Here is a 23,982-nt window from a genome sequence, read left to right on the forward strand (position 1 = left end):
TCCAATTTGTTTGTGCAACTAGTGGTAGTTGAAATAACTTCCCAGAATGATACAGGAAAAACGCCTCATATGCAACGTATACAACAGCATAATGAAGTGCAATTCCGATATATTCCATAATACCCATCATGACTGCAATTGATAAATATTTATCACTTTACAGAGATCACACATCCGGATATGTGGAGACCAAAACATGCGTCTACTAGACGAATGAGGCGCAAAGAACTTAGGACATAAAATGCACAAAAATTGACTGAAGGAACCAGAGACCGTGAGCTGCACATGTAAGAATGCGCAAACCCAAGGAAATATCCCTGGAAACAGCACGTGGAATACACAGGGAGCGGCTGCTTGCTTAGACTATGTATTTGTGTCGTTGAATTTGCTACCTTCAGTGCTATGGTTCAAAATCATTCTGATGCCCATACAAGCTGCTTGAAGTAAATTGTTATGCTCCAGTGTCCTGTAAAACCATCAAACACCAACATGACCTCCAAATAACCCACGGGTGACAGACTACGTTTGAAACCCAAAGACATCTCGGGGATAATCCACCATTTAGAGGACTCCATGCAAAAACAATTGACAGATCGTAGAATATGGATGGCTATTGCAAGCCTTTAGTGAAGTCGCTAAACCACACAAAAAAAAAAATCAGCATTCACCCCCTTTACATGGAGTCAATCTACTTGTGAAAGACCACAAATTCCTCCTCCAAGCAGATCTGAGAAAAATCAAGGGAAAAAAATAAAAACAAAAAAAGAATATAGAAGGAAACAGATGTATAAACATTAGCTGATTTCAACCAAAGCCATAAGCGCACAGTTTGATGCTGTAAGCCGTTGGATCTTAAAAAAAAAAAAAAATTAAAAAAAAACTAGAAACCTATGGGAACCGATTAACAATGATGGCAGGTTCCAACCATCGCTACAAGAGACCAATGTCTCAGTGTGCATTGACGGATCATTTCTACACCCTGTTTGTTTGTGTCCCCCTCTTACAGCTAATCCCCCCACATCCACCCTCCCCAGTGTACCTGCACACTTTAACATATCTAGAATGTTATCAAAAATCTGAATGTAATGCATGACCCGGGGCCCGATGGCCTTACAAATATAATGCTTAAGGAAGCTTGAGGCCCGTGGACAAAATTCATACCATCTTGGAGACGAGCGATAATTCCCATCTTCAAAAAAGGTGACAGAACAGATCCACGAAACTACCGGCCCATCGCCCTCCTAGATATCATGGGTAAACTGTCTGGATCCATCCTGCTCCAAGACTTGAACTCATGGGCTGAATGCACTAATCATCGTGACAGATGACAAACTGGATTCATCAAGGAAATTGGCATCTCCCTAAACCCTCCCTAAACCTTTTTATCCTGAACCTCCTAAAACTAAAAGCAACGGAGCAAAAAAGTATCTTACTATCTGGCCTTTATTGACCTTGAACAGGCATTCTATAGTGTCAATAGAGAAACTCCTGCTGAAACTCTGATCCTGGGGATGCCCAGAGAGATGCTAAATCCTATCATAGCCCTCTTCTCCAACACATTGATTGTGGTGAGGATGACAAACGGTGATCCAACTGGCAAAATCAATATGTATCATAGGCCGAAACAAGGCAGCCCGTTAGCAGCTACTCTATTCGATCAATACATTTCAGACATGCAGAATTGCCAAACACAGGTGTCTTGTTTTTCCACCAAATCGTATCCTGTGCCATGGCTTATTACACGCCTATGACTTGGTCCTAATTGACAAAACTCCCATAGGTCTACCACAAAGAATAAATGAGTTTGTGAAGTACACTGTGGTAAACGACCTTTGGATAAACACAAAGATGATGTTGGTGGTAGAGTTGGCGAGCCTAATGAAGCGCTCCAGAAAAACTACAGATTTAGTTAGAAGATTGGGGTCGAGAAGCTGGCCAACTGGTACAATCATTGTGCCATCTTGGCGTCCAGCCGAATAGAAACATAAATGAGCATGAATGGTATGAAACATTAAGAGCAGAAACCATAAGACTGGCTAGTCAAGGCCAGGCAATACTAACTTGCTAAGGGGCCTATGCTATGAGGCCAGCGATTTCCTTGTTCAATCAAAAAGTAGTCCGATACCAACATATGGAGCCGAAACCCTCCTAAATCTATTGTGGACGACACGGTCATTGCTAGAGGGTCTGTTTTGATCTAAAGCTACCCAACAGCCTGCCTATGGTTTTAATCCATTTACGAACTGGGTCTCTAATCTATGGAGTCTAGTCTTATGGAAGACTCTCTCCCCTCAGTAGGAAAACAATGATGGTGGATATCCTGCCACCTCTTTAAAATCATAAGGAATACAGGAGGCTTAAGCACAGAACCGATGATGCCAAACAATTTGCACAACTTGTCTCACTGCCATTGGGTCTACCTTTGCTGATAAATAACCCAGAGAAAGTAAAGAAGAAACTGAAAGAATATGACTGGATACAGCACAAGACCAGAGATCTAAATATAAACTGTCTATCCAGCATACTCCGAAGCCGATGTAGCAACTCTTTGCCTCTTTATTTGCAAAAATGTCCATCTAGACACCATCGTGACTTCCTTCTGAGGTTTCGCTTTAACATTCTATTGACAGGAGAAGTGCTAAAGAAACGGCAACCATCCAGTAAGGTCATCATTCTCTGCCGGTATTGCACACAGAAAGGCGTCATTGAAGCTTGTGACCGTCTAATGTAAAGGCCTTAGACTTGAGAACTAAATATCTGCGCCACTGATAAATTAGATTATGTCCTTATCTAGCCAATAATGGTGGGTAACCGAATCCCAATGATCTTGGCAGCAATGAAATTCATATAAGCTCTACGATTCATGAAAAAGACATCTCTGGTTAATGCACCTCACGTATGCTTTAGCTAATTATGTTCGATCTACCGCTTCCAGAGGCGTATTAATAGATTTGAAAGGAGGAGATGTAACCATGATACAACTGCTACTAAACACTTGTGTATAGGCGCGTTATAAATGCCATATCATAATTTTGTCCCCTTTCTTTCCCTCCTTTGTCTTATTTTCTTTTAATCAGTCACTTGGATGTATGACACAAATTTATAATGTTAATTTACTTGCTGAAAAGTTGGTTGTAAACCAATCAATTATTAATAAAAAAAACATTATACCCACACACACCTTTCGGGCTATACCCTTCACCTTAATGATAGGGAATCAATGATGGATTAGTGGTAGTGTGGGGCTAAGCAGGCATGTTAGCCACTACTACTCCTCCCTGTACTCCGGCAGCGCAGTATTTCATCTCGGGTATTGAGACAGGACAAGTGCCTACTACAGCCGTTGACAAAAATGGATCACAAGACAGACATCCCAATCAGGAGCACCCCATAACTCAAGAACATAACACACAAAACGTTCACCACTTTGGCATAAAGCAATATATACATTTTTTTAAAAAGACAAATACAATTTCATAATGCATAAGTAAGGAACTGCCACAGGGTACTAATATATAATATATATATATCTGAAGCAGATGTCCTTACTACAAAGTGAATTGAAGCCAACATAGCAGATACTTAAATAAGGTTTGTTTGGACTGGATGTTGGGGGGGGGGGTTGGTCACTGGTACAATTGTACCAGACTTTCAATGGCTTACACAATTCCAATTAAATTCTCAAGAAATACTCTCAGGCAAGTGTTAACTACCGTCAAGCAAACCTAACAGACTGAACGGAATATATATATATTTTTTTATTTACAAGAAAAACCTTCCTTTTTTTTTTTTTAAATGCAAACGCAGCCAACTAGGTAAGACAAAATGTTGTGCCATATTTAGACAGACTCACGTTTTAAAGAATAACCTACACTTGAACAGCAGCATGATGAAATACTTTAAAACAATGTCAGTCAACGCCATTTACCAGACTGGACCAGAGAAAAAAAAAAAACATGAGAACCAAAGCAGAACACGAGAATTACTACATCCACAATCTCCTCCATCCCAATCCCACAGAAAGAAAACGGACTTATGTTAGATGCAACTACAATTTGCTCAAGAGCACACATCAGAAGGGCCATCCTTGAAACCATATTGCTGGCGATTCTTAAGGCGGCAGGTAGGAGTAAAGCAAAAAGGAACAGCTTCTATCACTGGAGAGTAGAGGTGTGGGGAGAGGGCAAAGCAAAGTGGGGCACTGGCCAGTTCGAGAACCTCACTCGAATTCGAGCTAGAAGCTGTCCAACCCACATATGCCTTAAAATCCAATAAAGAAGCACACCCTGATGAGAGCCAAACCTGTGTCCCGGGCACAGCACGCTTTACTGCAAAGCTGTTTTTTTTTTTTTGCTTTTATCATTTTTATGATTTTGCAAAATTGTTGTTACGTTTCATTTCTTTTCACTTAATTTTTACTTAATTTCCTTTTTTCGATTGTTTATTTCTTGTTAACCCGTCCGTTTGTGGGTGTTTTCCGTTAGCTGTTCGTTTCAGTTCGATTCAGTACTATTCACTGACGTTGACCAAACCTTTCTTTGCGCATTCCTCCAGCGCGGCATTAAGAATTTTGGCTGTTGCTATAGACCACGCGGTCCGTGAGCCACTCATTAAACGGGACCACCACGCTTCTTCATCATACTGTGAAAAGGGTTTTAGTAGAGGACCGAAGAACGCTCTTCTCCATTTGATGGTCTTAGGGCAACTCATGAGAAGGCGTTTCACTGACTTTTCGGATTGTGAGTTACACAGTCGACAGAGGTTTGAGTCAGAAAGGCCTCTTATGGCCCGTATTTCGCTGGTAGGCAAAAGATTCAGTCTCGCCCTTAAAAGGGTTGAGCGGAGAGCTCTGTCCGGAAATCTTTTGATTATTTCAGGAATCGCACCCAATTTTTTAGGTTGAGACGGAAGAGGTTTTAGAAGTTTGTTCTTTTCGGCCATTGTGTGGGTTTCAACCCAGTCCTCTTGGTCCATTTTTTTTTGTGACTTTGACTGGGTTACCAATCAATGTCTCTTCTGTGCATGCGATGTTCTCAAGAATAGCTCTTTGTTTAGACGCCCATGTGGTCAGCATTTTACAGGTGTTGCTGCTCATTTCTGTATTTAACAGGTTGTGTAGCGGAGGTGACTCTGGCATAAGTATTTTCCTAAATAGTGACATTACTCCTGCCTCTTTGGCTGCTTTCAGCGATCGAAGGCCTAGTTCCCTTCTGATACCTGTAATCGGTGCCGAGTTCGGAAGCTGGAGGACCTTCCGCCAGAAGTACCCCTCCAGTTTTCCCCATAAAGCCCTCGGGAGGGTAGGAAGGGCATCGCCTCCGTAGACCAGGCAAGGAACTACCTTACCTTTGTAGAATTTGAGCACCGGTATCAACGAGAAGCGTCCGAACTTCCTATCTATGATCATCGCCTGTGTTGTTAGTTTTCGGATTTTGTCCCACAGATGGTGCTGCATGGCGAGTTCAGATTTGGAGCTGTCAATCATTACGCCGAGATATTTATAGGTTTTAATACTCTCCAAGGGTACTTTGTCAATGTTCCACCTTGGTTTTTTTCTTTGCTTCTTTCCCTGGCATTTTTCTATTATCAGGATTTTCGTCTTCTCCTTATTGATTTCCAAGTTGTTAGCGGATATATACGAGGCCAAGTTGTTAAGTTGCCTTTGTAAACCAATTTCTGTTTGATCGAGAAGGATTATATCGTTAGCGTAGAGAAGCCTGGCTAAAGGTGTTTGGCCAATTTTAGGTGGAAAAGATCTTATTTGGCTTGCGCTTTCTTTGAAGTCCCCCATAAAGGAGATAAACAGGGCCGGTGCAAGGGGACAGCCCTGCTTTACCCCTCTGAAGGTCGATATGGCTTCAGAAAGTAACCCTTGACGGTTCAATTTTACTCTCATAGAAGTTGCTGTATGGAGAGCTTTAATCGGTGCCAATAATGTTGACGGGCAGTTCCAGGTAGATAGTTTGGTACATAGCAGCTCTCGGTCGACTTGGTCAAAGGCCTGGGTGAGGTCTATGAAGGCTAAATAGATCTTCCCGGACCCTTCGATCAATTTGCTCTTCAAAATGCTGAGAATCATATGTTGACTTGGGTTCCGCAGTTTTTCATAAAAGCCCGCTTGGAAGGGATCGTTACATTCTGCTGATTTGGACCACGATTGAAAGCTTTTTTGGAGAAGCGACCCGTAGATCTTTCCAATAGTGTCCAACAAGGCGATTGGAAGGTAATTGACCGGGTCCGACCTGTCCCCTTTCTTATATATGGGGCAACAACTGAAGTAGACCAGGACTCCGGAATTGATCTAGACAGAGTACAGTTCTTGAACACTTTGCTAATAAACAGGGCCCATTCTGCGGGATGCTTCTTTAGGTCGATGTTAGTAATTCCGTCGGGGCCCGGCGCTCAGGATGGTTTTAGCCTTTTTATGGCTAGCCTGATGTCGTCAATTTTTGAAAGATCCTCCCAGACGTCATTTGCAACTGGCGATGTACTGTTCTTAACATTCGTCTCAGGGGGTTTGAAAATGGACGAGAAGTGGGATATCCATGCTGCCTCTCCAACACAATTTGAGGTTGTAAATGACATATCGGTGCCGTCGTTTTTTTTTTATCAATTGCCAAAACGCTCCCGAATTTTTGTCTGCTAATTTCTTAAGCATTTCTTCGGCGTCCTTTTGGTACAAAGCAAATCGATGGAATCGTAACCAAGCTTTGTAGTTTTTTTGCTCTTGGATATAAAGTTTCACAGCGTCAGTCGTTCTTAAGTTTGTCGCCTGTCTTTTCAATTTCCGGAGCTCTCGTCTTTTAAGTACTAATTCTCGGTTGTACTCGTGAAAAGGATTAATTGCTGTTCTTTTTGTTTGAGTTGTAGAATAATATGGAATTAGCAGAGGTTGGTAGTCTGCTAGATGGTTTAGAGGATCCACTTCTCTGTACTGCTGCCTTTCATACGCACTCGTCAGTTCTCTAATCCTTTCGCTCGTGAGTTTGAGTCGGTTTCCTTGCAGGGTAGGTTCCGAGGCTTCAGATAGAAAAAGTTTTGCGTTTCGCTTGGATGGCCAGCTGGTTTTTAAGATCTTATGGTCGCTCGCCCCAGGGCGCAAAGTTTCAAACGAGGTCATCCGGGCTAAAAGGGCCTCAGATGTAAAAATGTAATCTATTGTCCCCTTTTGCCTGCTTCTTTCCCAAGACGGGATCGGGTTCGTTGGGAGGAGTGCTTCCTCGATGTTGTGAAGGTTTCTGGTGTTCATAAGCGACTGCCATTTGTCCCCTCGAGAATCTGCCTTGATTTTTTCTTTTGTGGAGCTGTTACCTTGTCCCTTTCTTGGGCATCTTGCATTCAGGTCTCCCGTTATTATAATCAGCGTATCTTCTTGGGTTGTTAGAATTCGATCTATCTCAGCTTCAATGATGTTAAGGAATTTCTCGTCCGTAATGGACTGTGGGTTCCAGTACGTCGTGATAATGGCAAGCCAATGTGTCTCTTTTTGTTTGTTTTTTCTATTTTTATTTTCATCAGTCGTTGCTTCAGAGGATTGAGACCATTCGACAAGCACTGCTAGATGATTTTGAGTGGCTCCCAGACGCTTCTTGATTGTGAGACCTACTCCGTTTCGTGCTATCAGCAGACCGGAAGAGGGGCGTCCCACACGACCCTTTCTAGCTGGTGCTACTATGACTGAGAATCCATCGATTCCTGGTTTTTCTAGCAGCCATGTTTCTTGCATTGTGATAATGTCATAATCTGCAAGATTAACCTCACCAGGTTTTGTAAGGTGGTTAAATCCTCTTGTGTTCCAAGACATCAGCGTAATATCCGAGCGTTCTTCGGGCGTTAAGGCTTGTGAGTCTCTCGAGAGTAGTTGAGAGATGGAGTCATTATTTCTCGGACTCACTGATGATGATTGCTATTTTTTCGTTGATGGCTTTGGTGCCTGAGGGAGCCACACAAGAAGTTGTTTTAAAGGGGCAAATGATGATTTGGTGTTTCCTGCTTGTTGGGGCCTTGACCTTAACTTTTCAGCTGTCGTGTTTATCTCGGTTCTTGATGTCGCCGATAAATCTTTTGGAACTGGGCTTGTACTGTTTTCTTCTCTTTTATCTCTTACTACTGCCACAGGTGTTTGGTTTACTTTCTCTTTTAGGCCTCCCCCCTCTTTATCGTTGTTAAGTCTGAAGAGTGTCTGTTGACCTGAAGGTTTACTGTAGTCACCGGTACTCCTATTTCTTTCTCTTTCTAATTTGTCTTGAGTAGTTCGTCGGTGTTGCCCAGACTTGGTTTCTTTATCTGCTGTGCATAACCATTCAGTGATGGTATATCCGCATTTGCGGAGATCGCTGGAATCGTCAGTATTACTTCTCCTTACCTCTTGATGTTTGACATGAAAAAAAGCCTTAGCTTTGTTTCCTTTATGGTAGGGTTCGACTAGGGTTAAGTCTGCCGTTGTCAGGTGTTTTAAAGTCTTGGAATGCTTCAGAATTTTTAGGATTGTACCTCTGTTCAATGGTACTGCTTCTGAGTTTTTTGGGATTTGCTCAATTTTGAAGATAGTAGATGGAAGTTTTTCTTCGGATCTATGGACTCTTGAAAAGACTTTTTATCTAATTGGACTATTTTGTTTTTTTGAAGTGCGGTATCTTCTAGGACTAGTAGAAGATCTTCTCCTGTTTGAGTCGCGGCGATTGTCTTCTTTTGAATCTGGTTCTTTCCGGCGGTGTTTTGTTGGAGATGGAAATTGGCCTCCTTCCTTCGGACCTCTTGGGTATCTTCGCGGACAGTCATCAATGCATGTACCACTCTGTCTTCTTCGTTTTAGCAGTAGGGAAGAGGCAGATTTGTTCTTTTCAAGTGACAAATCCTGTTTTTCCTGGTGCCAATTTTGTAGTTCCACTTCACTTGCCGGTGATGAGTGGGTGGTGAGGTTCATGAAGTGGTCGTCACTCATGAATTCTTCCGTTGTGATTGGGGACTTTGATTATTTCGAAATGGAAGTTCTTTGGCCTTAAGGTGATTGTTTTTTGGCCTAGTCGAAGGTCCCGTTAAAGGTGATTGCGAAGTAGTGGTCTCTTGTTCTCGGTGATCTGTATTTTTATCTCTGTGTACCAGGACCTTCGCTGTGTCCCTCCTTGTTGAAAGGGAGTGACAAGCTGTTCGGAGTATCCATAGGTTTTTTGGGGATGTTCGTTTTCACAGGGCGTTCTTTAGGAAGCGGTTTAATGGAGGAGAGACCCCTCCCCCCGTTTGCCGACGAAAATGAATCATTTGTATCCGCCAAAACAGAGAAGAACGTGGTCTTTTTATGTTTAAGCTGGGACACAAGAGAATTGGCCTCGGGTAGAATATAGGCCGCCCCACAGAGGTTAGTTGTCAACTGATGCGTCGGCTGAAGAACAGGTTCAGTTTGTGAGCCTTGGTCTGTAGAGTCTTTAATTTCAATCGGTCTCTGGCTTGGTTGTTTTGGCGTGGAGACAGTTTTAGAGGATGTCAGCAGGAGTTCAGAATCCAGTTTTTCCTTTGCTGCAATATAACCTTCCAGGTAAATCAGTTGTGTGGATCATTGCAAGAAGGGTAGTATGGTCTTTTGATGAATCACTTAATGCCTCGTAGAGTTTGCCATACGGGGCTAGGGCGATAGTGATTGCAGACATCAGCGTTGCTAGATCCAACCGCTTTGGAGGCAAGTCTTTCTGATTTTATTGTTGGGGCTGTTCTCCCGATTTACTTTTTCTCCTTGGGGTTGCTAAGTGGGGAATTGAGGGAAGCTGAGGGTTTTGCTCCTGACTCTTTTTCCCCGCACTACAACTCGGGACCTTAGCTATCGGGGATACAGTCCCTTGAGGTGGCGAGCAAGTTCTTGGGGAACTGGTGTGGTTTCTCTTAGCGTTTCCTTGAAGTGGGGTTCCGTTATCAAGCTCTGTTGGACTTTCTGGATCCGTCACGCTTTCCAATTGAGACGTGTTTGGTGAAAGGGATTGCGGTTTCAGCAATATTGTTGAAGTAAGTGATGATAACGGAATCTGTGGTAAGGAATTTGGACTACCAGGACCACAGGTTTTGTCGTTGGTGTTAACCATAGGGTTAACATTAAGAACTGGACTTGCCGGGGCCGGTAAAGTAATCGGGCACACAGCCTTCAGGGGAACCTCTACTACACTTGAAAAATTAAATGGCCCAAGGACTTATAGTTGTTGAAGCCAATTGAATCAGCCACGCTCTGAGATGATTCTGTTAGATGCTCACAAGAGACTTCTAGTATCTCTGCGTCCGTAAGTTCTTTTAGGACGTCGTATTTCCTTTTCCCTTGGCTGGTGAAGTATTCCTTCAAGGAGTTGCATAGCACGGCTTTCGACAGTCTTTAGTGCAGGTGGTTTCTTTTTTGTATTGTTTTTTTTTTTGGGCGTTTTGCTGCATGCTTTTAGGTTTTTTTAGCACTGCTGAATTAAACACTTTTGGCCCTTGCTTTCCTTTGTTGATTTTTTTCTTTGGAGGAGGGGTCACAATGGAGGAGGTAGAGTCCTCCTTGGTATTCATTTTAACAATGGAGTCATCTATTTGGACGCTGGACTCCGAGATCAAAGTACGGGGCTTTTGCACTTCCGGCGCTGACCAAACCATTTTCTTTTGTTTTTTCTCTCTCTCTCCTCCTCGTTCATTTCCTTCTTCATCTAAGTGGCTCTTTACTCCTCCTTCCCCTAGAGGCGGGGCTGCATTTTCCGCAGCGTGGAATAACACGGCAATCCGCCGCAGCTCTGATGAAGAATCAGGCTCCTCCACCGTATCCGGCACCCGCGGCTCCTCTATAGAGTTCATCGGCGGGATGTCGGCCGTGGGGGGCACCACCTCCACCATTGAGACACTCAGCTCCGCAGATCCCAGCCGAGGCACGCCGAGTGGCAACCCAGCGCCTCTCCGAGGGCGACCGTCCTGCCCCTCAGCAGCGCAACTCGAACCGGCAAGCAAGTCCCTCGCAGTCAGCCCTTCGGCAGACTGCACTGGGGGCGAGCCGGGAGTATATGCCGCTGCGGGCAGTGGTAGCTGTGTGAGCTCAGCTTCGCCGCTTGGAGATGCTGTAAGCGCAGGAACATCCTCCGGTGCCATCTTCACGTAAGTGTCGTCGGCCACAGGCTTAGGCGAGATAGCTTGCGGAAAAGTGAACATATTAACTGGGGTAGGAGACCCCAGTTGTGTGAATGTTTTGTCTGCCGACGGGATTTCTCCAGAAGAGTTTGATTGGCGAGCGTATCTGGAGTCTTTGGAGAGGGATAGGGTATGGGGCGGGCAGCCTCGGGGTAAGACACCCCTGGCTGGCTCTAATTTGCTTAGCGATACACTCACACTCGCACTCCTCGTCAGTCTTCGTCCATCTTCCCGATCCCGGCCCGACGGTGGTTTAGGTACCATCCTGCTGGGCTGTTCGTCCTGTCCACGGACTGCCACAGACTGCAGCTTCAACTCTGCTGCCAAACTCCACTGCACAGCTGTATGTATTGTTTGTGAATCCTTGTGTCCGCACAGTATTAGCAGTTCACAGCATTGCGAGCACAAACTAAAGGGTTGCGTTTGTCCATTCTGCCTGCGTTTGTCCATGTTCACTGCAGGTCCTGCAGGCTGTCCCAGGGGCTGACAAATAGCTTCGTATGTTCTTTTTAAAAAAGGGAGATCGCCGAAGATAGTAGTGAGGGGGGCAGTGGGACGTGACCGTATGGTGATGGAGTGGTGCATACTGCTGCAGGGTGTGTGAAAAAGTGAAAGTTGAGCTTATTATGGATTTTCTTCAATGTGTTCAAGTCTTGATAAGATAATGTTGAAACCAGACATACTAATGGTATTCGCGGGTTAGCAAGCAGTGTAGTGAGTGGATTTCTGAGTAGGGTTTTAACTGTCCCCATTATATTTAAAAGAAATTAATTACACAAATTGTATACACTGTGAACTTGACGTTTATATATTATTGACTGCCTATGGTGGCAAGCAAATTGAAAAGGGGCTCTGTTACAGCGTTCACGTTTTTTCAAGATAACTAGCCGTGGGATATTAAAAGAACAACTTATGGCGGGCGAACGCGCCAGCGAAGGTGGCATGGCGGGCGCCACCCCTTAGTAGGGGTTGCCCAGCCGACCTCCTCCCCCCACTCCTCATACGGGTCAAGGGGGGCAGGGATGGGGGGGGGGAACACGAGAACCCGCCCCCGGAAGCGGACAAGAGCCCGCGAAACGTGGGGGGCGGGGGAGGAAGCCGAGGGAGGGACCGCCCCCATAAAGGGACAGGTTACAAGTACCGGCACATTCTACCTCGGTTTCCTGCCTCTCCTGTTCGTGGATTTTGTTTGTGATGTGATGTGCTGTGTGGAGACTGTTCCAGTTACTGAAGTGTTCCGGCGAAGGTGAGGTCGTGGTTCCAGGAGGAAGGAGCATCAAGGGCAGGAAGACATGCGCGGTCGGAGGTAAGTGTGGGGGAAGGGCAAAGAAAAAGGCTGTTCTTTGTGGGGTAGCGCCCAGATGGCCTTGTTTAGCTCCCACCTTCTCGCCGCTGACCTCGCCTGGGGGTGGGTGTTCTGGAAGATCATGCTTGGAGGCCAATAAGTGAAGGATGCAAGGTCACTCTTTACTCTCGAGCTGCGGCCCAGCCCTTTCCTTGTGTTCACCTCGCTATTCCGTGTCTGCCGGGGCTGTGGACCCCAGCCTGATTTTTGTGGCACGGCTGCCCTGGGCTCTCGGGGTTCCCCCGGCCAAAGCGTGGGAGGTCCGCTCAGTCCCGATTTTCCGTCGAACGTTGTCGGATTTGTGGTTCTAAACTTGGAATGGAGAAGCCAAATGTAGAAGTCCCAGTTTTCTGGGAGAGACTCGGGACTGGATGACGTCCTCGCGTGTGGAACGGGGAGGGTTCAGAGTTTCAGCTCTCCAGCCTGTTCTCTCGATGTGGAGTTGTGGGACCTGTAGTCTGGAATTCAAGACGGAAACGCGGTGGGTTCGGGCTCAGAGGGGCAGACTATTAGACAGGACTGGTTGGCGTACACGTCGTGCAGATGGGTCGCATATTGCTGTGTCTCTTTGTTTTGGTTTGCCTTTCTGTGCAGGGCTTTCGGACAGGAGCCACGGCAGTGCACTGTGCACACTTCCAACTTGAAACATTTGAATATGCAAATTATTGGATGGTTCGATTTGGAATGGAAATTGGGTTGTCGAAATTGGGGAGAAAAAAAAAAAAAAAGCTATGGGGGATGCGGTCATGGTGGGAGCCTGCATGGATTTAACACTGAGTGGTCGTCGTGCACCTGGGTGGTGCACTTTTTCCGGGTGCTGTTGAGATTGTGATGTGGATCCCTCCCCGCCTGGGACGGGAGCTTGTTCCCGGACCTTCCCCCACCTTGTAATTTCGCCACCTCAGAAGGAGTTTCGGGTCAGTCCGAAGAGCCGCTGTGGCGTCGCTGGCGGGTGGGGGGCTGCCATGTAGACCCTCGAGGCGGGTTGAGAGGGTATTCTCTCTCGGACTGTGATTTCAGAGCTTGTGGAGGCGGCTGCAGGTGGTCTCGCGCTGAATTGGGCGAGGGAGGGGAGAAGGTGTTTGTGTTGTCTCCCCTAGCGCGCGCGTGTGTGTGTATATATATATATATATATATATATATATATATATATATATATATATATATATATATATATATATATATATATATATATATATATATATAGGGTTTTGGTTGCTTGTGTGGGTTGGGCTTGCTTTCAAGGACACCTGTTGGGCTGTGTTTTGTGTAGCCTGGGGCGGCTTGGGGAGGCGTGGGGTTCCAACGTTACAAGGCGCCGGCTACAACAAGCTTTCTGGCGGGCGAACGCGGGAAGGGCAAGGAACAAGGCTGTTCTTGGTGGGGTAGCGCCCATATGGCCATGTTTAGCTCCCACCTTCTCGCCGCTTACCTCGCCTAGGGGTGGGGGTCGGAGGGCGGTAGAGGTGCGTTCTTGATAGTGGTAGGTAAATCATCAGAGGGAGAGGTGCGCGGGGGGTTTTCTGGGTATAGTGGTTTGGAATTGTATGGCTGGACGGGTGGGGAATTTGGTGGCCATGGCATTTTCTGATAGCGTCAGGTCGCGGTAACGGAGTTCAGGAGAGGATACGATTGCGGGGAGAACACCGAATACGGCATTTGTGTTGCAGTGGGGCCACGGTTACACAGGGTCGCGGCGGGCAAAGGGTGCAGGGCATAAGGAGGTTGGAAAGGTTGGGCAATTTTGGGCAGCACGATGTGCCCCCTTCGCCCTCACATCTGCGCCGCCGGTCATCCTAGTGGCTCTGCCAGCGGGAGATTGGGAGGAGGCTCTGGTGTTACAGCAAGGGGGGCTGCGGTTCCTGACAGTCAAGGAGTGTTCGGGTATTCGTGGGCCAGGGGAGTACAACCAGAGGTTTGCCGGTATGCGGGGATCACCACCCCTCTAAGGATCCGCACCGCATAAATGAGTAAAGGGAAGGGGGGTTGGCAAGCAGCATGAATGGGCCGTTGAAGGTGCACCGGTGAAAACTCGGGGGCGGGCGTGGGGAATCACAGCAAAAGAGGCCAAGCTTGAATCAGATTCAGGGTATGGGGAAGGTAGCCATTGCAGGGCACCCCAATTAGTGGGGTGGGGAGTGCTGACCCAGTCCATTCTTAGCCTCGTGGGTAATGGCGGCTGCAAACAAGGGGCGAGGCGCAGGGGGGGGGATGGTGTGCGCGCAAGGATCTTTAGGGATGCATCAGAAAAGTGCCATCATCCGTAGCATACGGGGGGGTTGCAGAAGCTAGTGCGGCTGGGTCATACGGGAAACGGTGTAGCAAACAGGGTCCTGCTAACTCGTGGCCACGCACCCGTACATAAGGGTACAAGACTGTCATGCGGGTGCTAGCGCTATGACGCCGGAGGTGCGGTGAGAAGTGCAGGCAACACATGCTTTGTAAAGCGCCTAGGTTTTGAGGCCCTATACAACAACACATCGTATTATTGTTAACCGCGCTCCGAACAAAGAGCAGCGTTTCAGTTTTAGCAAGTACATTCTGCCCCGATCAATTAATCATTTAATGCTTTCGGCGTTCACTGCGGTATATATAGTTGTGCGTTGCTTGCAGCCCAACTCCGTGAGCATTCTTTCTTTCCTGTGGCAACTATGTTCTTCATGGCCAATAGCCAAATGTGAAATATTTCGGCAATTGAGTGTCTCAGTGGGTTTTATACACGCTTGTAAATGACAATTTCACAAGCCAGTGCTTTGTAATTACGTAAAGTTTCAAAACACTTAAGACCAACCCGGATTGAACCTGTTAAATCACACTGATTGGTATGCTGGTACTTATATACTTGCGTGATGATGGAGAGAATGTAGCCAGATTTATTCCGTTTCACCCTCCTATAACATTTTGTTTTAAAAAATGGTCATGTTGGGTAACGTGTCGTACTTTCCAAGTCAGTTTATTAAATTGGATTGATTTAGTTCATGGTAAGAATGGGGAATGAATGTGTGCAAGTGCAGAAATTACACAGTGGGCACACATCCGAGATGCACCCCTAAACCAGTGTGGTAAGGCTGAGCATATAATTTAATCTTGTATTGCCTGGCATCTCGTAATTGCCTGTCCCTAACCCTTTCAAAAATTAGCAGCCCTGCTGAAAGATCTCCCTCTCATGGTATGACATTCAAAACAGCCTGACTCATGGTTTCACTAGTTATTGTGTTGCTTCCACTATATTAATGAGCATTGATGTATTCCACACCACAAGCACTTTAATCCCTTGATCTCTAATGACAACACTATTTGAAAACCATGTCCCAGTTACAATCTTAGACTGTATGATACAGATACCTGCATGGTAGCTTCTAACCTACATCCACTATCCACGCTAGGGTATGTGTAGCTTTCTCCTTCCTACCAATCGGTCTCCTCTATCCATGCTTAAACATGTCTGCATTCTGTGAGACAGCAAACGTGAGTTCCGTGGCTAGTCTTGGCTACATGTAGCGGTTACATACAGTCCTGCATTAATGCTACAGGTTGCATACCTTCCTGGATTCCATTATAAAAGGTCTCCCGAATCTATGCTAGAACAGATGTAAGCTCTTCGAGACGGATAATGTGGGCCTTCAAAGGGTACTTGTTTATCATCCTGATTGGTGCACGAGTGAAGAGGGTAAGGGGACTTAAAGGGGGTAAACATCATTGCCGGAAGCTAGACCACATGGAGCACCTCACATTTGTCTCGAGCCCCCTCACCCCAAGCAGAGAGTGCTGGGGAGTGGGGTGCTCGGTCTGCTGCAGCAGGGGGCGAAGTGAGGTATAATATTAAAGGGTACAGAACTGGGCACCACAAATTGGGGTTGCAAGGGTCAGGGCACAGATAAGGTGCGTCCGTATGGCACGCGCTGTTCGAATACACCAACAAATTAATTACTTATCACAAAGCAACGCTAACGCACGTGGAAGTGCGGTTCAATAGCTAATAAAACTACAAGTTAAGTATCATAAGGTACCGCTGCTGCAGGCACAAAGTGCTGATCCAGGAAATATGGCACAATGCCAGCTAAAGTCACCAGGGTATGGGTCAGGGGTCACTCCTTCGTGGTCAGGGCAGCTGCCAGAGCATGGATGGCGTTTTGGTACAGTAACTTGGGCCCCCAGGATTACACAGATCAGTTGGAGCACCAAGGGAGGTTTTGGCATGCTAGAGCAAAATGAATACTAAGAGTGGAGTGCCCTGTGCAGGCTGGGGGGAACTCTCCGCCGCCTGCAGCCAGCAGAGAGTCTTGGAGGTGTCACAGGTCAATCCCTTTAGCGAAGCACTGGCAGACCCATAGGGGAATGATCAGCCAACAAGATTAGATTTACGGCGCCCCAGGAGTACTAGGCTCGGGGGAGGCCCTGGGAAAAAGGGGAGGGATGCAGGGGACTTGGGAGCCAATTCCAAGCCCAAACTTGTGGGGGCGGGAGGGGGTAAACAAATAAACTCACAAACAAAAACTCACAAACAAAACCATCAAGGGAAGTCGGTCGGGGGGTGGGGGAGAGGAGAATACAGGGGGCTCAGGTAACAGTGACAAAATAACAGCAAGGGGAAGTCTTCACAGAAGGAGGGGGGCATGAGGGGAGGGAGGTGGGGGATCCAAGATGGGGCGGCAAGGGAATAGAGGGAACAGGGGGGAGGAAGCCAGCCCCAAGGAATAAGGGGGGGGCAAGGACCAAAAGCTGGGGGACAGGAGACGGGGTATGGAAGAATAGGGCTGGGAAGTCTGCCCCTGGGGGGGAAATGGAGCTAGGATCGGGAGGGGCAGAAACGGCAGGGAGGGGAGGTCTGGCGGGACCAGGAAAACAGGGTACCTGGTGAGTGGAGGAGCAAGCGAGGGAAGGAAGGAAGGAGAAGGGAGAGGATAAACGCTGGCAGGGGGGCACCGGGCCAGACTCCACAGGGAGGCCTGGGGGGGGGGGGGAGAACTGGGAGGATTTAGGGGCTCGGCAAGACGGAAGGGAGACCTGGGGGGCGGCATAGATAGGATAGGGCTTCCGGTACAAGCGGCACTTGGGGGATGGAGGGGGGGGACAGAGTAGAGTAGAAAGGACTCAAACTAGACGGGCATCACAAAGCGACGACCATATAGGCAGGCAGAAAGTTGTGGGCCGGCACCGGAGGGCGGTGTCGGCCTTAAATTTACGAATATGGGATGTGTAACGTTGGGGCACTTGTGGTGGTGCCGGTATAGGAACCTGAACACTAGCAAGGCACTGCGTGGCTGCCGGTTTTTACCTAGACCCAAAACCAGGACACGGTGCAAGTGTCAGGGGAGGGGGGGGGCAGGGGATTCCCAACAGAGACCTAGAGCAAAAGGGGGGCCTGGGGCAAAAAATGTCAGTCATGGGAAATCTACAAACGGCCAGGGGTAGAGAGGGGTGAATAGCAAGGGCCGGGCTCAACCTGAGGCGTCCACCGGACGAGGACGGTAAGGGAGAGGGGGGGGGGGGGGAGGGCAAGGGATACCTAGGTAGCCGCACACAGAGTAGAATACCTGTGGTGGTGAATTACGGATCGTCTGTAAAATAACTCCAAGACTTTATGCAAAATAAAGCTGCTGAGGCATTTCACTCTTCCAACTTTACAAGGTGTCTGTGTTGTTTCTTTTCAACATGTAATGTATGACATATGCCAGTTTGCGTGGGGGTGGGGGGAGGACGAGGCACTGGGGTGCCCACGCTAAGACTATTTGAAAGTTTTGATTTCAGTGTCCGAGCTCGCTTTCTTCTCGTTCACAAAAGGAAATCAAAAGCAGACCACAGACAACCCAGGGGTGCTACTGAACAATGCCCTGGTTCATCACACTATATTCACGCACCGGACACCCCGATGAGAGGCTGGGTTCAGAAACAGCACCTCCACCAGCTCAGAGCCTAAGTCGAGACTCCACCCAAAACTGCACACGGGTGTGGGCAATGCAAGAGTAGCGAATACCAGCCATGAATATGAAAGCAGAGCCGTATTCAAAAACAACTCACAGACCAGGCAGGCATGCCAAGGATCGCCCAGGAAACGATACACGGTAGCCCACACGTGTCCAATATTCAGGAACGCTCACCGCCACCCACAGAAACCAAGCATGCAGAGAGCATGTGAGGCTAATGGTAACAACACACACTATACCCCGTTAGTGAACGGGGCAGGCCAAATAAGTCTCCTTTAACTAAATCCTGTTATTTGAACACCACTCTTTCCTACAAACCGGGCTCCAGGCAAGATTTGCACGAGAAGCATTGCGTTCCCTATTCTTAAAATGCCTCACCAATTAGGGTGTTTAACTCTGAAACCTATATCTTCTAATCCATTATTATCTGCACCCAATAATAGAAAACGATCTTCAGATCAAAGGCAACAACAGTTTCCTTTCATGGCACTGCTCTGGTGGTACCACAGATCTCAACACACCAATTAACATATGTGGGTGGAAAAGGTGCTCGTTTTCGAGTAACAGTATTTTCCTGCTCTTAAGAATAAGTGGGGTTGGTATGGCACTTAGCTACAATGGGAAAAGAGAACCTACGCATCCCAGCAAGGAAAGTAATGTTGGCAAAAACGCAGGTGGAATCGGACCCTCGAGCCAAAGTCATCCTACATTACGGAAAATACAGTACTGGGAAATCTACGTTGTATTTGGGAAGCACCTGGTTTTCAAGGAGTAAAGAAGGAACAATACAATGCCACTATAAAACACGGGCGTTGCTGTTGGGGGAAAAGAAGATCCATATACAACAAAATAGCAGAGATATTTGACTTGCAATACACATACAGGGAAAATACCGACAAACATGAGCTGAAGACGACATGAAATGGGCGAGTAAGTCCTTTTAAATATGATGTAGTTTGGCAACTTAATTCGCTTGTGCAGGGTGCCGGGAGCAGGTGCATGATGAATCAGGGAACTCACATGTGGTACTCATCCACTGCCTCCACCAGCTGTCCCCAGGAGTCAAAGTCTGTAGCTTTGCTGAAACTGGCGTGCCACCTCTGAAGCATTTTTTGCACCTCTGCCATGATTGGGCGGGGGCAAGCGAACACCTCCTCAGTTAACCATAGCCTTAGCCCATCAGCACTCCTGTCTTCCAGCCACACGGGCTCATAACAGACCGAGACAGCGCCGCAACGCCGCCGATATCCCCCCCAACAACAAACGATGCTGCCACCGCCCAGCACAGCAGCCGACCCAGCCCATTCTCAGCCAGCACCGCCAGCCAAATATGCTCCATGAGGCCAACCAGCGCAGAGCGGAAGTCCCGCCCAATCTTTGCACAGTTCATAACGTATGCGTTCCACGGTTTGCATTGCGTCATGCGTGTCAAACCTCGCACCAAATGTTAGCGTCATTTACTGCACCACACCTCAACTGTAAGTTACTGCTCACAAGAGGGTGTTTCCCCAGAAACTTTTCGTGGCGCACAGGCACAGCGCTCGTATAGTTTATGGAGTATTTGGGTTGTGAAACGATCAACTAAATGGTCTGCTAGACACGTCTAAGACAACACCAAAGACAACCTCACCCTTATCTTAAAAAAAAAACAAGCATTGGCACTGCCAACACTTTGGACTTTTGTGTGAGCGTGGGAAAAAGACTGCGGTAGTGGTGTTAACTTGCCGCTAATGTAGCAGGTGCGAAACTATGCGAGTACCACCTGGGCATCTAAAAGCAGTGCCTGGTAGTGCCTAATACTTATACACAAGCCATAACCCGGGCCCTGGCTGGTCCACATATTAATTAAACCCAGGGCAGTATCTAGCATTGCAAGAGTGGAGGGGGGCGAAAAAGGGTCTCATTCGTGCCCACAAACTGGCCACCCCTGCCCCAATCTACCTTTTTGGTAACATTAGTGGCAGATGGTATTTTAACACATAACACAAAAAAAAGAAAACTGCAAGTCATTGCAGATTCACGGAACCCATCTATTAGAGCTCTGTCCAGGCGCTCTGGGTCAAAATACATACACACCTCCTAATTTGTATATGGATTTAATGATAACTCCTCCAGAGTCATCATTAATGTCTACCGTAATGGCACTGTCATGGTGCAAGGCCCTCAGGCTAATCTCCGCCTCTTTGATAGACGGTTCCCTCGACCCATCAACTTCCTCTATCAACTTCCTCTCTTCTCCAGCTGTTCCCTTCTCCCTTGGCTACCTTGCCGTCCTCTCCTTACGCCTCTTCATTCGTCTTCGTCTTTCTGTATGTGCCCTGATGCCTGCGGGCTTCAGCGCAATACAAATAAACAAATAAATAAAATCACAAGCTCCCTCCACACCTATGCAGGACGTACCCCTGATTTGTACCCTCCCCGGAAGGTTTTTAACGCTGGCAACCTTCTTCACCTTCTTCACCTTGCCACTCTCAACTCTCATTCTGCTCTCAAACACTCCTCTGACATCTGCCACCTCCTAGAAGAACTTGACCTTGAAGTTCTCGGTCTTACAGAGACTTGGTTCACAGCCAGCTCTGTCACGTGTTTTGACACTCTCCTCCCTGATGGCTACACGATCCTCTCTACCCCCAGATCCAACCGGCCTGGAGGGGGTGTAGCCCTGATCTTCCCTGAGTGGATTCCTGCCTCTATCATCCCCACTAAGACTTACTCTTCTTTCGAATGCCTGGTCTGCAGGCTCTTTATCTCTCCTAGTCACTATCTCACTGTTGCTACTCTCTACCGGCCCCCTGGTCCTATTACCTATTTTCTCTCCGAGTGGGCAGACCTCTCATCCTCCCTCCTGGCCTCAACCACTCAACTCCTTCTCCTTGGTGATCTCAACATCCATCTTGATTCTCCCTGTTCCTCATTTGCGCTCTTTTGTAACCTCTGCGATTCACTCTCCCTCTCTATCCTCCTCTCCGCCCGACTCTCTCTGCTGGTCACACACTTGATGTCTTGATCTCCTCTGGCCTCCTCCTCTCTACTCCCCTCACCACTCCTCTCTCCTGGAGTGATCACGGCCTCCTCTCATCTGTCCATCTCCTCCCCCAAGCCAAGCCTTCCCCAAGACTGCCACCCACCTTCTCGGACATCCGACCCATGAAGCGTGTTTCAATCGAAGCTTTTGCTACCACCTTCTCCTCCCCTACCCCACCTCAGTCTGACTCACACCCTGACACAGCCCTGTCCCGGCTCTATTTCTGCTACTCTTGATGTTCTTGCCCCTGCACTGCCATGAGGATACGTTTGAAGTCCAAATCCAAGTGTAATTCCTGGTAAGACTCCCACCTAGCTACACTAAAAGGAATAGTGCGCTCAAAAATATTATTGTCTTGAGCGTTCGGGCATGTGGTTTTAAGCAAATGATCGATCATAAAAACATTTCCTATGCATCTTACCGTAGTTTTCCTCACTTTTACGCAAGCGAAATCAGGCTGCAGGGCGCAGCCACCTTGTGCTAATCTTATCCGTAGCCGCATCGCCCTAAGGTGAACTGCCCTCGCGTCACTTAATCATATCCCCCGCCCCTGAAGCTGACATCACTAGGCGCGTACGGCCTATTTCACAATGCGAATGCACGTCTCGTGTCAACGTTCTCTGTGCGCCAGCTAATGACGTGTCTCCATGGAAATGGCAGGACGCCTCTTTCCTCAATAAGTATAAACAGACCGCTTCTCATCAGACAACATCAGAGTTGCTTTTTCAATCGTTTCACCGTCTTTTTTTGGGTATCCTGTGGCTCTTTTCTGCTCTGTTCAGCTATCGTCCTTGCTATCATTACTATCTATTTAATTTTGTCTAATAATGGCAACAATACAGCCCTACCACTACGAGCCAGAGTATTCTGAGGTGGAATTAGTCGAAAGAGAAAGATGCAGAAACAATGGGGCTTCGGATGACAGTCTGGAGGACGAATCACCGGATCAAGAGCCTGAGCCTAGTCGCATGGAAGACGTTTCCACCTGGTGTACCTTCAATCGATGCGAGGTCATGCCAACCGAGGAGGAGAACTGCTGCTGCAGAGAAAACTCTGGATGCTCGGCCTACATATTAGAAGAAGACACACCGTCGATATGCGTTACCAAGCTGCATGACTTCAGGGCAGCCTGCCTCACAAGGTCTGTGTTGAGGATTATGATGGTGCTTATTCATGAACTTTGTGCAACAGTTCACCCTCGCAAACCAAGTAACAAGTAAGTGTACTCTAGATTTGATATCACTTTGACCACTGATGTCACAAGTCTCTCCCCGTCTCACCTGTTTTTGTTGAGTACTTGCAACCTTCTGGGATTTGTTCTTTTTTACGGTCCGGGATTTGTATAGACCCGAACGCTGATCTTCGGCGTCCAGCGTGAGGATAGCGGTTCAGTTTCCAGGAGCGTTCAGAAAGTCCAGGGTAACACCAGGAAGCAAACAAGTTACGCTCGGAGGCACCGTGACTTGAGCGCAGAAGGTTTTCCAGGAGTTTGGAGAGGGTAGGAATAGGACAGGGAATCAAGGAGCTGGAAACAAGGAATCAAGCGAGAGCCCCGATCAAACTCCGGCAAACCATGTCCGACTACAGGCAACGGTAGCGTTGAGACGCGCAGAGCCGCGGGGGCGTGTCTCTCTTGTAGGATGAACATTGCATAGAAAACTTTGATATAATGCCATCTTTCTCACGCATTCATGTAAAACATTTTTGTAACTATGTGTACTTTTCTTTTACAGATTTTTCAAGTATGCCTGCTTGTATGGTTTTCGGTTGCCGTTCTAAGAGCCATGACAAACCTGCATACATTCCCGAGGAATATTGAATTAATAAGAGAATGGGTTCGATATTGTGGATTTGCAGTGGAGGAACTTGAAAGTAAAGGCCTGGTTGTCTTGGGAGACTTGAGGGCCAATCGATTCCACATCTGCAGCTTGCACTTCAACCCGGATATGTACGATCAATCGCAGTACACAAAAAAGCATAGAATCAGAACGTCTCGTAAATTGCTTCCAAATGCAATTCCAACACTATTGATGCACACGCGTGCCCAGGTGAGTCCCAGATGATGAATTAGCTGTAGGCGGTGGGGTACTGAACAGGCAACTACATGAACGGATTGGTGCTTTCGGTCTGAATGTGTATTACTAAAGTTTCCATATTTACCAGATTGAATTACTTTTTAACTATACCACATTTTACTACGCATTTGTCTCTGGTTTTTGTAGCATCATAGAAAGCAATTATGACCATAGAAAACAATGCCATAGTGCCCTTCAAAAGAAGCATAATCTTTTCCTAATTGGTTGCTTGACAAGTCAATTTTTTTAGGAGAGCATACTGATAGAAGTACAGACCATTGCAAGTGACGACGACATGGACATGTCCAGTATACCAATGGTGAGCCGTACAGACTTGCAGAAGTTCAAATTATCGACAGTTGGATCATCCCACATATCTAATGCAAATCTAATTTTCCCTTTTACCACTTCATGACAATGCACTGAAAATGAAGGAGCAAGATTCTGCATCTATTTCTTTTCCGGAGTCAACAA

General features: G+C 47.1%; 1 protein-coding gene across 3 annotated transcripts in view; it reads right to left on the reverse strand.

The window, feature by feature from the left end:
* AIDA (axin interactor, dorsalization associated) overlaps positions 1 to 19,773 on the reverse strand; it is a 520,685-nt gene extending 500,912 nt beyond the window's left edge. For 2 of the 3 annotated variants that reach the window (XM_069608612.1, XM_069608614.1), the window contains exon 1: positions 19,429 to 19,766. In XM_069608612.1, the coding sequence (XP_069464713.1) occupies positions 19,429 to 19,535 (107 nt within the window). In that variant the 5' untranslated portion in view covers positions 19,536 to 19,766. Of the gene's footprint in view, positions 1 to 19,428 lie in introns of all 3 variants that reach the window. The other variant, XM_069608613.1, reaches the window with a different exon arrangement.
* Positions 19,774 to 23,982: the final 4,209 nt, after the last annotated feature.

The sequence above is a fragment of the Ambystoma mexicanum genome, chromosome 4q, assembly GCF_040938575.1.
Source record: "Ambystoma mexicanum isolate Mex_15411 chromosome 4q, UKY_AmexF1_1, whole genome shotgun sequence".
Lineage (NCBI taxonomy): Eukaryota > Metazoa > Chordata > Amphibia > Caudata > Ambystomatidae > Ambystoma > Ambystoma mexicanum.